General features: G+C 42.9%; 1 protein-coding gene across 1 annotated transcript in view; it reads right to left on the reverse strand.

The window, feature by feature from the left end:
• The window catches only part of HPD (4-hydroxyphenylpyruvate dioxygenase), a 47711-nt gene that overhangs the window by 11601 nt on the left and 20360 nt on the right, over nt 1-15750 (reverse strand). The window contains exons 7-9 of the mRNA XM_040347016.1: nt 13911-14000; nt 5391-5494; nt 3875-3952 (exon numbers count right to left, since the gene is read on the reverse strand). Coding sequence (XP_040202950.1) covers nt 3875-3952; nt 5391-5494; nt 13911-14000 — 272 coding nt within the window. The remainder of the gene's footprint in view (nt 1-3874; nt 3953-5390; nt 5495-13910; nt 14001-15750) is intronic.

The raw sequence follows: 15750 nt of genomic DNA on the forward strand, positions 1-15750 counted from the left end.
GTAGTTAATGCTATCTGGGAAGCTCTGTAACTTTGCTAAATCATAGAGTTAATTCAAGTTATCTCTAATATGTGCTTTTTATCATTATTTACAGCCTGATTCAGCAAGCTTCAGTGCTTCTCTGCGGGGCTTCGCCTCTAAGTACATGTTTCTTTTTTTTTTTCAATCAAGTTTAAGTTTATTTTGAAAATGTATACGGTACAGAAGAATTTATACAACAAGAATGTCATCACATTGCATCACAGGAAGACATATGTAAGTATTATATTTTCCCTAACAATACTTTGGTCTCAATTAAGGAAACACTCTATAGTCAGAAATAAATAAAACAAAAAGAGAAAAAAAAAAAAAGGACCAAGCTACGACATTCCGAACTAACGGATATTTATTAATTACCCGTATTTTCCTATATGCAATGTTCCCCTAAGTGTTCTTCAATTTCATCGTAATCATTAGTACTTGTTTACCCATAACCTGTGTTTTTTTATTTCAATAATGGAATATATTCCCAAGCAACCATCCTACGACCCCTATAACGTAGTAGGATCGAATTGTTTCAAGGTAAGCAAAGCTTCACCCCCCTCTATTTTACCTTCTCATTTTAAAGCAGTCTCACTTGGTGAACTAGAAGGGGTAAAGTGATAAAATTAAGATTGAGAAGACTAATAGAATTTCTGGTAAACCGTTAGTTCCGGGTCAATGTATGAGGATTGTGATACCTTAAAATATTATCAAACAATCATTTTAGTAAAACAACTGAGGAATTGACTCCATCTCCAAGATTTACTTCTTGGATCCTAAGAACCTAAAAACTATCATGTCCAGATATTTCAATATACTTATATTGACAAGAGATTCTATCGAAATGGACAAAGTTAAAATGTATATGGATAGAGAATAATAAATTCATAAATAACACAATCACGTATTAAATGTACCTTGTGATAGCATACAAAAATAAAAATAAAGTAAAGAACTCGGACCAAAAGAAAAAAATAGTGGGAAAGAAAAAGGAAAATTAGGTGGGAAATGTAGATTAGAGAGAGAGAAGAGTAGATAGCCTACCTGCCAAATGTATATCGCAATATGCGGCTAATCGCCTTATTAAATTTATATGTTATTTAAGATACCCAAGTACTTCATCCATGGCCCCCAAACTTCATTAAACTGGTCATTTGAATCTAACAGTAAGCCCATTATTTTCTCCTGCTCAATTATCCAAGTCACTTTTCTCTTCATATATAATACCGAAACTGACGTTCTTTTCCAAGCAGCTGCTATGGAAATCCTGGCCCCTACTAGGATAAATAATATCAGTTTCCTGGTAGACTTGTGAGCTTGCGGTACAAATCCATTCAATAAAGCAATCGGAGATTGATGAATATTACAATTAGTTACACGTCTTATAATATGAAAAACCGTATTCCAGAATTTACGTATTTTCGGGCATTCCCACCATATATGAATCATAGAGCCGACCCCTTGACATCCTCTAAAGCATAGAGGTGACAGAGAAGGGTAAATAGTGGCTAATCTCAAGGGTACTAAGTACCATCTAGTAAAGATCTTCAAATTAGCTTCTATAAGTGAAACATTGATAATCCCTTTTATAGATCTCTCAAAATTAGAGTACCAGTCTTTTAAATCCCATTCGGTCTGAAGATCTTTCTCCCAAGCTATCATATGAGGTTATTTCTGATCATTAGCAGCAAGTGATCTATATATAATAGAAATTCCTCCCCTCCTACCCAAGGCTTGGTCACACCTCATTTCATAAGCTGTCATATAGCCCGATACGGTCTCATCTAACCAAAGCTTTTGCGTAAAAAAGTACATGTTTCTGTACTGTGCAACCTCCTTAGGGTAATGGGTATGATTATTCGAATTTGCTGAAACCAGCCATGTAATGGCTGATCTTTTCCACTTCTCAGTGAGAGCAAGGACAGATGGTCTGCTCTACTTCTGGCTCCTGAACAAGTCCCATAGGAAGCAGCAGCAGGATATAGTTTTAGAGAGGACGGGCCATCTTGGGAATACATCTTCCTATCTATGACAACCCTAAATCTTTGTATCCATAAAAAACAGCAAAAGAAAAGGCTGCTGTGTTCCACCTATACTACCACACAGGGCTAACAGGTGAGTAAATGGTGTATTACACTCATCTCATCTCTCTGTCCCCATTGCACAGCAGAAAAGGCCATGTGACCAATGCCTGCCCAGCCATCATTTTCCTCTAGTTCCTTTCTAGATTAGAGTGGAAAACTTGGGACTTGCTACACTGTGGTCAACCGCAGCACTAGACAATGTGCACATCTATTTAAATCTAATCACGAGGACCAGAAGTTAAAGAAATCATTATGGCATTCTTGAACTTCATAAAAATAAGATGCATGTTGTGGTTAATAATTTTGCCTTGCAAGTTAGTGGGTTCAGTTCCCACCTGGGACAATATTAGCAAAGAGAATGCCTGTTCTCTCTGTAATTGCACCGGAGCCCTACCACAATCCCAAAAACATACTGCTAAATGACTTGGATTCCACCCAAAACTGACTCCTGTGTTTGTGTCTATATAAGCATGGAAGAGACAGAGGCAGGAATGAAGTGAATGTGTACTCTCAAAAGCAATGGTATTTAAACTGTGGCCTGAAGGCCAGATGTGACCCTTTACTTGGTTTTATCCATTCCACAGGGCATTATTCCTCCCACTGACCCAAATGATGAGGCACAATTACCTCTACTGACATCAATAATGATACGATATTTCACCCACTGACACCAACGATGGGCCACTGTTTCTTCCAATGATACCAACATGAGACATACAGGTACCGTATTTATCGGTGTATAACACGCACCCTAACTTTAAGAGGAAAGTTTCGGGGAAAAAACTTTACACAGCCACCTGCGTATAACACGCAGGCACAGATTACCCTCTATCTTCAGGGTAAAAAAGTGAGTAATTCCTCCTACTGATATGAATTATTCCACCTCCTGTAACCAAAGAGGAGGTAATATTCCTCCAAATGTTACCAATGATGGGGCACTATTCCTCCCACTAATACCATTGATGAGGCACTATTCCTCCCACTGACACCATCTATAAGGGCCAGTGGCGTAGTGTGGTTGGTGCGAGGGGGGGCACCGCCCCGGGCGCAAAATTTAGAGGGGCGCTGCCACGAGTGTGGAGAGGAGGGAGCGCAAACAACAGATGGGACATAGGAACTTATGCATGATGCCACCACTCCAGACTTTACCAGTCATTATCACTTCTCCTCTTCCCTACAGCCACTGCTGTCTCACACAGTGGATCATGTGACCAGACTGAAGCTAGCTGAAAATAGGTAAGTCCATGGGTCAGGGGGGCGCAAATTACTTGCCTCGCACCAGGTGCTGACAACCCACGCTACGCCACTGATAAGGGCACTATTTATTCCACTAATACCAATGATGGGGCACTGTTCCTCTTCCTACTGACCACAGACAATATGAATTTTTGTTTACTCCCACTGACCACCAAGACTGAGATGTTCTTTACTCCCACGGACACTGGGGCATTTTCTACACTGGTCACAATTCGGCCTTCCTAAAGTCTGAAGGATAGTAAACTGACCCTTTATTTTGAAATTTTGGAGACCCCTGCTCTAAAGCACTGGTTTTGTCGTTGCGGTATGAAATAAAAACATTTATGAATATATGTAAGAAATCTGCCCTCTGGTGGTCACACACCGATATATTTTAGAAATAAAACTAATCTAAAATATTTAAAATGTCCACAAATAATTCACATGAAGGACTACATTCAAACCACACATAAATGTGTCATCATTGTCCAGGTGAACTGTAACAAAACTGATTGTTTACATGAGATATTTACCAGTCTACAACTGGGACCATTTCATCATCCGGCTGATTTCCCACAATGTGGTCAATAAAATTGAGTTTGCAACTTGGTCTATAAATTGAAAAAAGAAAAGAGCATTAAAATTGACCAAGGTAAAAATATTGTCTCGTCTTTTTGAATAAGTTGTAAAGCCCTGAACACACTGACAGATTTTAGTTTATGTTTAACCCAGCGGGTTACTATGTTAGTACAGCGATCTCCCTACTGAGCTATTGTGTTCTGACAGCCACTGGCTGTGAGTGCCGATCGGATGTCGATCAGGTGCTGTTTTTCCCAGTATAACCAACAGATGCCAGACAGGCTGCTGTACACACAGGCCACTACCAGTCAAATTTTGACCTGTGTGTACCAGACTTTAGTCTCACTAGTCCACATTCATATAATGTGGTCAATGGTTCCCTAGCAGAGCAGCCTGGCTTAGAGGGTATTAGGTATAAATATCTATGGTGCATGCAGCCACATGTACTATGTACCGGCAGGCAGTTTAACTTTAAAAATTAAATGTCAGCAGCTACAAATACTGCAGCTGCTGACTTTTAATATATGGACACTAACATGTCCTAGGCACCCGCGATGTAGGGTCCCGAAGCCGATTTGTCTCTCAGCTCTCGGGTGCCTTGCGGCTTCACTTCCTGTTCCCTACTGCGCATGCGCGAGGCGCGTCACGATCCCACTGGTCCCTGCTGTCTTCTAGGACCTGTGTCTCTCCCAAAAGACAGGCGGGAATAGAGTAGGCGCCGGACGCGGTGCAGATGACCGCAGTGATCTATGCCCGGAAATGGGAGCAAATACCTGTATTACACAGGTATCTGCTCCCTCCTCCCCCCGAAAGGTGCAAAATGAGACACCGGAGGGGGGGGATTCCAAAAAGCGGAAGTTCAATTTTTGGGTGGAACTCCGCTTTAAGTAAGTAATAATGCCCACAGGTTTCAGTTTTCAGTTTCTTTATGTTAATTGTTACTAGTTGTCGGTTACATTCCTTCACTATTACACATAAAAACAAAAGTGTAATTTTGGTGCATTCTAGCAGATATCTACACACATTGGGGGAGATTTAATAAAAATTATCAATACAGAATCTGGCGCACTTGTGCAAAGTAACCAGTAACTTGTGCAGTCTGACAGGGATAGGGGAGCAGTGTGACAGGTGGAGGGGGGCAGTGTGATGGGGATAGTGGAGGACAGGCATAATGGAGAATGGGGATAGCGGAGGACAGAGATAAAGGAGGCCTGGGATAGCGGAAGACAGGGATCAATTAGGGGCACCCCCCCGCTTCTCAATTTCAGGCGGCAGCACCCCCCCCCCCCCTGTTCTCTGCTCCAGGGGGCCCATGTCTGAAGCTGTGTATGGGCCCTGGTTACCATGCACAGTTGGCCTAGATTCTGTGCGCACCGGTTTTAGTAAATCTCCCCCATTGTGTTTTCTTCATCAAAGTACTCCATCTACTTTTTATATCTATATTACTTTTTCTATATCCACAGTGCTTACAGTTTGGGCAGCAGAGGATCCAGGAAGAGAGGAGGACGATATCCAGGTAAGAAGATGCCTTTATAGTCTAGGTTCTCTATTAGTGTGTGTGTTGTGTCTCCATACTGGAAGAAGAGAGAAGAAATCACACTTCACAACTGGTAATGCATTCCTTTGCCATCGATTTGTGATACACAGATACATTAAGGTTACAAGAACAAATTTATCAAGAAGTGGAATGTTTGTGATTTTGGATATTTTGATATCAGCATTGACAGGCATCCCATGCAGGCCAGTCATACTGCGGCAGGGACCAGCATAACGTGTATGTAAGAGTAAAGCAACCAATTACTACAAAAAAACTCATACAAAATAACAAATATAACATTGATGTGACTGAGCACACAGGACTACAGAACACCTTCCATCACCTCAACAGGGGAGAGGTGTTTGGTATTTCACAGTGAATGAAAATGTTTAAGATTTCAGAAGGTAACAACTGGGTTTCAGGAGAGATCAACAAGTATTTTTTTACACATGTAGCGCCTGGTTACTTTAGAAACAGACATGACAAAACACCCTCAATAGTATATTTGACCGACCAAAAAAGGCAATTATCAGGATTGACATACACTTTAATGAGTGTAGCACTGCCGTGCCAATATACAATTTACTCATCTGGGTAGAAACTATCCTACAAGGTTTCAGAAAGCTTTTCTTCCTTACTATCATGTAGACATGCTGGCTCATCCATACCTAACAGATGAATCTGGCATTTCTGGTGGGTTGAAACAGTGGAAGATGCTTAGATTGGACTGAGATCTACCTATACCAGGGGTGTCCAAACTTTTTTCAAAGAGGGCCAGATTTGATACAGTGAACATGCGTGAGGGCCGACCATTTTTGCCTGACATTCTTTAAACCATTAAATGTCGGTCTAAGTATGTTTGTCCGAGCACTAATACACTGCCCAACAAGAATTCTCCTGCCTTTGTGGCTGTGTGTGGTAAAGAGTTGAGCTTGGGCATGTTATTTGTATCTATCTACTGTATATATCTATAGATATCTATATAGATATATATCTATATAGATATATATCTTTTGTGGCCCCAGTGAATCCCCGAGCGCCGATCAATACTAATGCTGCGTTTTTTCGGCATGAAAAAAAAAAACGTTGTTTTTAAAAACGTCATTTAAAATGATCGTGTGTGGGCTTCACATCATTTTTCGGCTTCTGAAAATTCCGAAAAACGATCGTGTGTACGCGGCATAAGGATGAGCTCGGGAGTGTTATTTTATGTATAACACGCACCTTCACTTTAAGAGGGAAGTTTCGGGGAAAAAAAAACTATTTTAAATTAGGAACTGTGCAAAAAAAGGGTCAGTGCCCATCAATGCAGCCTCCCCATTGCCATGAATGCAGCCCCCCCATTGCCATGAATGCAGCCTCCTCATTGCCATGAATGCAGACTCCCCATTGCTATGAATGCAGCCTGATCCATGCCCATTTGCAGCCTCGGAGGGGACAGGGAGGGGGCGGGGCGAGCGCTAACAGTTAACATGCAGAGGAATATCCTGTTTTCTCGGCGGGCTCTTTAATACCAAGTCCTGCCTTCTATGATAGACAGAACAGTTGTCCAAAGGCAGCCCACGAGACAGAACTTCCTAGTACAGATGCCGCTGAGTAAGCGCTTGTTATGCCCCCTCGCTGAGGTAGCGCCAATAAATACAGTATATATCTGAACTGCATACATTATGACAAGCCAAGAGTAAAGGAGTTTGTTCTAAGGCCAGAAAGGAATCATCTCTATCTTGAGATAAGTGAAATTTACAGTGTATATGTACTGGATTGAGATTACTTTCCTCATATTCACATGTGGCAGCACAGTGTCAATATACAGCATATCATTCAGTGCAACAAGATCCTGATTCATGTCTATGCACCTAAAGTGACACTAAACACTTAAGGAAATTTTTTTAGAACCCCCAAACATTATATATATTTTTTTAGCAGAGACCCCAGAGAATAAAATTAGGGTCACTGAATTTTTTTATGTCTCACGGTTTTTGCACAACGTTTTTTCCAATGCAATTTTTGGGGAAAAAAAGGGAAAATTTATACCAAATACTTACCGTAATTTTCCTTTCCTGATGGACTCCATGGCAGCCTACGTGTGGGTTAATCCCGCCTCTCATACCTCATAGGACCCTTCTCCCATAAATCTTTGCTTCTAGCCAGAGACCGTGTTCCGTAATATAGCCTACTCCAGCAAGGGAGGGAACTCCTGCTGCCATGGAGTCCATCAGGAAAGGAAAATTACGGTAAGTATTTGGTATAAATTTTCCCTTTTCCTGACAGACTCCATGGCAGCCTACGTGTGGGAAATGACTAGCCATACACACCCGGGTGGGCAGTTGCTGGTTAAAGAAAAAAGATTTAATTGACATTGTCAAACAGATAAAACATGTAAACCAAAATTAACCGACGATAAGGAGGCCGGTTCTACGCAGTAATGCGTCATGAAAGTATTTAAGGACGACCATGCAGCCGCTTTACAAATCACTTCCGGGGAGACGTGACGGGCAGCCGCCCATGATGTGGAGATGCTCCGAGTGGAGTGTGCAGTCACCACTTCTGGAGGAGCCAACCCCTTTGCTCTGTAGGCCATTTGGATGGCTTGGACGATCCACCTTGCAATAGTCCTGGAGGAAGCACGCATTCCTTTATTTTTCCCTTGAAAGGTGACAAGTAGATGATCTGATTGCCGGAAAGAAGTAGTAGCTTCAAGGTATTGTTTCAGAACTTCTCCAACATCCAAAGGATGAATACTAGAGTCCTCAGATGAACGAAAGGTTGGAAGGACGATCTCCTGATTCTCGTGAAAGACAGATGTTACTTTGGGGTTAGAACCCAACATAGGAATTAACACGACCCTATCCGGGAAGAAGGTGAGAAACGGTTCTTTGGAACCTAGAGAACCAATTTCAGATACTCTCTTAGCTGATGTGATGGCAATAAGGAAGGCAACCTTGAGGGAGAGATCTTTGATCGACAAAAGATTCACATGACTTTCTGAGAAAAAATCCAGAACCATAGGAAGATCCCACTTAGAGAACCTTGGTTTTCTTTGAGGTCTAAGTCTCACAGCACCCTTAAAGAATTGCCTGACAAGGGTGTGTCTTGCCCAAGATATGCCTGTGAAGGCGGAAATGGCTGAAATCTGTACTCTCAAAGAACTGACAGATAAGGGTAGGTCAAGACCTGTCTGGAGGAACCCTAGAACATCTTGGATTTGGGGATCATCGAGAGAGCCATTCACAGAAGAAATGAAATCTGAAAATTTAGACCAAATTTTCTGATAAACTTTATTGGTGCTTGATCTTCTGGCATTTAACAAAGTTGGAACAACTTTACTTGGGCACCCTAGTGCTTCCAGCCTTGCCCTCTCAAAAACCAAACCATCAGATGGAGGTGTGTTGGACAAGGGTGAGGAGTTGATCCTTGAAGTAGAAGATCTGGCCTGGATGGAAGCTGAATTGGATCCCGGAAGCATAGTTGCACCAGTAATGGGAACCATGGTCTGTTGGGCCAGTATGGAATTATTGCTACTATCTCGACTTTCTCCCATCTGAGTCTCGACAGAAAACGAAGAATGACAGGCGTTGGGGGAAAGGCATATGCTTTCTGGAACCTCCACTGGTCCGTCAGGGCGTCCACGCCAAAGGCTTGAGGGCAACGACATCTCGTGTAGTACCTCTTTAGTTTGAAGTTGCACGGGGATGCGAATAGATCTACCTCTGGCGAAGTCCCTAGAGATAGAACCCAATTGAAGACTTCGCTGTGGAGAGACCACTCGTTGTTGTCGAGCGTCTTCCTTGAAAGGAAATCCGCCTGAGAGTTCTGAACCCCGGGAAGATATACAGCTGTCAAGTTCATTAGATGTTTTTGAGCCCATGACATGATCGGGTCTACTTCTTTCAATAGGGAGAGACTGCGGGTACCCCCTTGTCTCTTTATGTAAGACACTGCTAATGTGTTGTCCAGTCTCAGGAGGACTGATGACCCCTTGATTAAGTGGAAGAAGGCTTGTAGAGCATGAAAGGCTGCTCGGAGTTCCAGGACATTGGAAACTACCCTCCGGGACGGGAGGACCCACTTCCCTTGAGCTACTTCCTTCAAGCAGAGTGCCCCCCAGCCTCTGTTGCTGGCATCCGTTGTGATTGTGATCCATGAAATTGGGGCTATCGAATGACAGTTGAGAAGATTTTCTCGTAGGAGCCACCAAGGGAGACTTTCCCGCATAGATGGAGTTATCCGAACGAAATGATCTCGGGCCTTCGGATCCCATTGCTGGAGAAATCCCTTTTGAAAGGGTCGCATTTTCCACTGTGCCCATTTCATCATGGGGGCTGTAGATACCATGGTGCCTATTATTTTGAGGCACTGTGAGGCTCTGAGGAGAGGAGAAGACAACGCCAGGCGAATTCTGTCTCGGATTATTGGAATCTTCTCCAGTGGCAAGGAGATTGTGCTCTCTATCGTATCGAATTGAGCTCCAAGAAAGATTAGAGTTTGAGTAGGCTCTAGATGACTCTTCTCTATTTTCAGAAGCCAACCGAACTCCGTCAGGGTAGAAATGACTTGAGACCGATGTAGCAGTAGCTGATCCTTGGACTGGGAAAGTAGCAGCAGATCGTCTAGATAATGGTGTAGACGGATTCCTTTGGTTCTGATCAGGGCGACAATGGCCAGCAAGAGCTTTGAAAATACTCGAGGCGATGTTGTAAGCCCGAACGGGAGACATGTAAATTGGAGATGAATATTGTCTACCGCAAACCGGAGATATTTCTGGAACTCTGCTGCAATTGGAACATGAAAGTACGCATCCTTCAGGTCTATAGAGACTAGCCAATCGCCGGGTTTAACCGTCTGCCGTATTGTAAGCAATGACTCCATCTTGAACCTCTCCTTTTTTATGAAGGTGTTTAGGTACGTAAGATCTATTACTGGTCTCCAAGAACCGGACTTCTTTTGAACCATGAACAAGGGTGAGTACATCCCTTGGAATCTCTCGGACATTGGAACTTGTATGGCAGCACCCTGGGCTATTAGGGAATTTGTGTAAGACAGAAGAATTTGTTTCTTCTCTTCCAAGCAGGGTAGGACTGTGGGAAAGAACTGAAGCATGGGAGGTTTGGTGAACGTCCATGAATGACCTAAAGAGACTGTTTTGACCGTCCAGTAATCCTTTATTGAGGCTGCCCAGACATGTCGGAACTGAAGTAACCTGGCCCCGACTTGAACTGTCTGAGCCAATCCTGTATCAAAAGGATTTAGGGGCTTCACGACCCCCAGAAGAAGCTGTTTTAGAGGGCTTTTGCCCTGACGGCTGGTTTCTTCTCCAATTTCTTCTGAAGTCACGACCGGGCCTATAACTACGAGCCTCTCTTGCACGATCCTGATTGTGTCTGGGTTGAAATTTTCTCTGACTCATAAGGCGACGATCTTGGGGAAGGAAACCCGACTTACCGCCCGTGGCCCGGGTAATAGCACTGTCAAGCTTATTGCCAAACAGGGAAGAACCCTGAAAGGGAATACGGCACCAAGCCTGTTTAGAGGCTGGATCAGCTAGCCAAGGACGGAGCCATAAGGCTCGTTTGGCTGTAACAGAGGAGAGCATGACACGAGCCACTAAGCGAATAATGTCAAGGGAAGCTTCTCCCAAAAAGACTGATGCCATTTTCAGTTCATGAAGCGGCATGCTTCCGGCTAGATCCTCAGAGATACTTGACACGGAAGAATCTATCTCTTCTGACCAAATCTCCATTGCTTTAGATAAAGCTGCGAGAGCCAGGGCCGGTTTGCAAGTCATGCCCGCTGTGATATAGATATGCTTAAGGTCCGTATCTATCTTCCTCTCTAACCCATCTTTGAATGAGACGGAATCCTCCAAAGGAAGTGTGACGTGTTTTACCAACCTCATTAGGGCTGCATCAACCAGAGGGGCAGACTCCAGATGCTTAACATCCTCATTCTTAAATGGATACATTTTTGCCACTTTGGAGAGTAAAGAATTCTTTCTTTCTACTCCAGTCCATTCATCCGAAATAATTCCCCCGAGTTCTTCCAGAAAAGGAAAGTTTGGGCGCTCCTTCTGAAGTTGTTTAAAGAATTTTCTCTGTTTTGAGGGTGCCTCAACAGGCTCTTCCCACTTTAAGGCGTCTTTCACTGCCTTTACTAGATTTGGAACCAGAGAAAAATCAAAACCAGAGATATTGTTAGAATCCTCAACCTCACAGAGAGAGGTTTCACTAGCGGAGCGATAAAGTCTAGAGGGACCTGGAGCTTCAGAATCCAACTGCATGGGAACTGGTAATGGGTCAGATGGAGGAACCACTGAAGCCGTGGGTTCAGGTTTGTTTAGGGACTCCTGTACCACCTTTCTGACCATCGCTTCTATTTGAAGACCTTCATCCCCATTCTCTCTTATGGCCCGGGCATAGCATGGTTCACACAGAGATTTTCCATCTGGCACCTGGGATTTGCACCCCCAGCAAACTCTGCTTCTAGAGTGGCTGGAATGACCATGAGAGTGGTGCCCGGACCTGGACTCCCTACTACGATGTCTAGAGGAGGATCTCGGACGTCTAGAACTCGAAGAGGAATGACGTTTAGTTTTATCATCTTCACGTGCTGACTGTCTATTTTCAGACCTAGAAGGACTGGGAAAGAAAAAACAGAGTACAAAAAACACATATAAAAAAAATCTTGTAAGAAACAACAAGGCACCCAAACTAAGCAGAAGGAAAAAAATTCCTACCTGCAGAGCAAGGGTTGGCCACTGGGGGGCGATGACACGTCCATAGCTAAGACTTGGCAGCTGAAAGCAAAGTAAATCCATCAATACCAAAAATAGCAGAGTAAGCCAGTCATAGAGGAGTAGCAATCACTTCCTACCTTGGTAGTCACAAGAGCAGACACCGGGAAGCTTGCTGTCAATCCGCAGGGCAACCCAAGGAAAAGCTGAATCTGACAGCTTTTTAAAACTTGGCGCCGCTGATGACGTCACCGCGCCCCCTTGGCGTACGTACGGCGGAGCCGACGCCGCCCAGCAGAGCCCCACATGCATGCGCGAGCGCCGCTGTGTCCGGAACTGCGCATGCGCGAACCAAGCCTCGATCTCGGACGAGGCTCGCAGCTGCGCAGACACCCGGAAGACGCGGCGAGCTGGAACGCAGATGCGCTCCAGCCGCCATGGACAAACAACACACAAAAACTGCTGCCATGAAAAGGTAATAAATCTTTCATACGATACCGCAGCGTGATCCTGATCAGCCTGGAACCATGGGGACAACCGTCAGTGCACGATCTGGGTGACCTGGGCGAATCATAGTCAGAAGGGCCTCCTGCTAATAGTCAGGACGTTTGGCCAAATTGCCGCTTGCCTGCCAATGGCCAGGCTAGTAAGCTCTTCATGGCATTGCGAATATCACCCGAATCCACCCTGCTGATAGCTGGGATTGCTGGAATCCATAGAGGATTAAATCATCAAACTCGTGCGTCAGGCTGAACCGTATTTCAGAATCTTTAAAGTAATGACAAAAAAAACATACTTTGGTCCTAGGAGGAGGACAAAAAAAGGAACACGGTCTCTGGCTAGAAGCAAAGATTTATGGGAGAAGGGTCCTATGAGGTATGAGAGGCGGGATTAACCCACACGTAGGCTGCCATGGAGTCTGTCAGGAAATACACTTTAACGAATGAAAAAAAAAAAGCATAACGTATACCCCAATTGTTTTGCATAATATGAAAGATGATGTTATGCCGAGTGAATAGATACCTAACATGTCATGTTTAAAAATTACTTGCACTTGTGAAATGGTGCCAAATTATGGAACTTAAAAATATCCATAGGTGACGCTTTAAAAATTTCTACAGGGTACCAGTTTAGAGTTACAGAGGAGATCTAGTAATAGAATTATTGCTCTCCTTCAGACGTTTGTAACGATACCTCACATGTGTGGTGCAAACATCATTTACATATGTAGGTGTTACCTACGTACGTGTTCACTACTGTGTGCGAGCACGCAGGGACAGGACGCTTTAAGAAAAAAAAAAAAATATATATATATATATATATATATATATATATATATATATATATATATAAATGTTTTTCATTTTTTTTATTTTTTATGTTTCGATCGATTTTATTGCTATCGCAATACCAATGTTGCCTATCAATGCAGTGTGTCGGTTTTTACTCACAGGGCTCTCTTCTGTCATTAGTTAAGTCGATGAGCAAGTTCCGGACATAAATCATTGGCTGGAACCTGCTGATCGGCTTGTGCTGTAGCGAATGATAGCATAAATGGGGCGGCGGGCGCGGAAGCATCCCTTAAGTTAAGAATACATACTTTAAAATATTTTTTAAACCAGAGTTTAATGTCACTTTAGTGCCAGAACTAGTTATTTTATTGGTAAAACATGCAAAATTACATTGTTAATTTTAAAAATCAGAAACAAAATATGTGTAATACCGTCTGAATGATAGCAAATTTAACTCTTCCATACTTGTCTTCCTCAACCCACGGCTCCTTTAATATCACTGCTCCCCTTTCTCTGGCTTTCTGTTAAGAATAAAGATGGTTTAGTTAACCCCATCACACATGTGACATGACAATGAGACATTCAAAAAATTACAGAAAACTGATGGCTGTGACAATCTACAAATGTGAGTAAAATTACAGGTGAAACCTTTAAGCCACGCACCCTAGAAACAACAATTATAAATATAACCAATCAAATAAATCAATCAAGAGCAGCTCGTAGTATAACCAAAGGTCAGAAAATATAATGAAAATTAATAATTAATTTCATACCGCGCTCAAAAGTAATATAAACAATAAAACAAACAAAAGAAAGATAATATAATCAAATAGTGTTCAAATATACATTTTCAATAATAAAGTCCATAAGCCACCACCAACGTTTCTTCAATTAAGTGCACAGTGATGAAATAAATTCAGTGACAGGAGAAAGAAAGTGCCGTCTTCCACCAATTTTAAGCAAACATCCTACTCACCGGATTGATCGGACACCCATGACAGGTGTCAATTAAGCAGAAAGATAAATCACAATGTATACACCAATGTAGACGCCTTTCACCAGCGATGTAACCAGACGGGATTCATAAGTAAAAGAAGAAAGAGGAACTCCGTAACTTGTAGCCATTTATTCGTAAAAAGTAAAAAAAAGTAAAAAAACACATAAAATGGAGCCGGCAAGCCAAACTGCGTTCCACCTGCGCTCCAACATGATGGAGGAATTGATGTATCACGTATTGCGTAACCCGTCGCGTTTTGTCAGCACATCATGTGTTCAGATCTGTCACTTCCTCTGTAATCATTTATACAGTCGTGGTAAATTGGATATCCAATCCCCTCCAGTCCTCCCCAACATCTCCAAATATGAAGTAAAAAATTTACATAATTTACCTAAATATTAATTGTCTAAGAGACGGGCTATAGAGGGGATGTTTTAACATTCATTCAGACACAAGTGTTAAATTTTTACCAATGGAATTTATTGGAAAACAAGCCAAAGAGATCTTATGACAATAAGAAAAACTTTTTAAGCAGTGTGACGGTATCGGTATGATATCCCCGTCAACGTTCCCTTCTTCCCATAACGAAAATCACCCCAATATTCCACGAGGAGGGATATCCCTGGAATCGCCCAGAAAGCCACACATGAGACCAGCTTACTGCTAGAACAACACAGACTTTAATGTTATAACACACACAGCTTATATGTCATTTCCAAAACTGTTACAATGACAAATCTCCGCCCCCCTCACACTGGGGCTTCCATACAGATGAGTAGGTAGACACGACGGGGCCGATGCTGAAACACATTTTCTTTAGACAATGACATCAATGACGCTGAGCACTAGCTGTACTGAATACATCAACCAGACCGCTCGACCCCGCATATAGAGAGATAATTACCACAATGAAGCAATCAGAATAATTAACACAAGCCACTTAAACCCAGCTCTCCTTCACACAACACAATAGATCAATTAACCTTTAGAAATAGTGAGGGGACATTAGCACATCAATAACCTGGCTAGCAGGGAGCAGTAAACTGAGACATATAGGCAAATGTATCACAATGGCCCCCCTTTTGCTCCCTGCTCCGGCAAACCCGGTTGGACCTTCCCTGGTCCAGTAGGGTTGACGGGTTCAGAGCTATTAGTCAGAGGTTAACTCCGTTTGGCATGACTGACCTCCCTTGGCAACTGCTTCAGACTCAGGTATGTCACCGGGTCGTCAGATCACACGCCGGTCAGTCCCCAAGTCTTTGTGCGATCTGCAA

The sequence above is a fragment of the Rana temporaria genome, chromosome 1, assembly GCF_905171775.1.
Source record: "Rana temporaria chromosome 1, aRanTem1.1, whole genome shotgun sequence".
NCBI classification, from domain to species: Eukaryota; Metazoa; Chordata; class Amphibia; order Anura; family Ranidae; genus Rana; species Rana temporaria.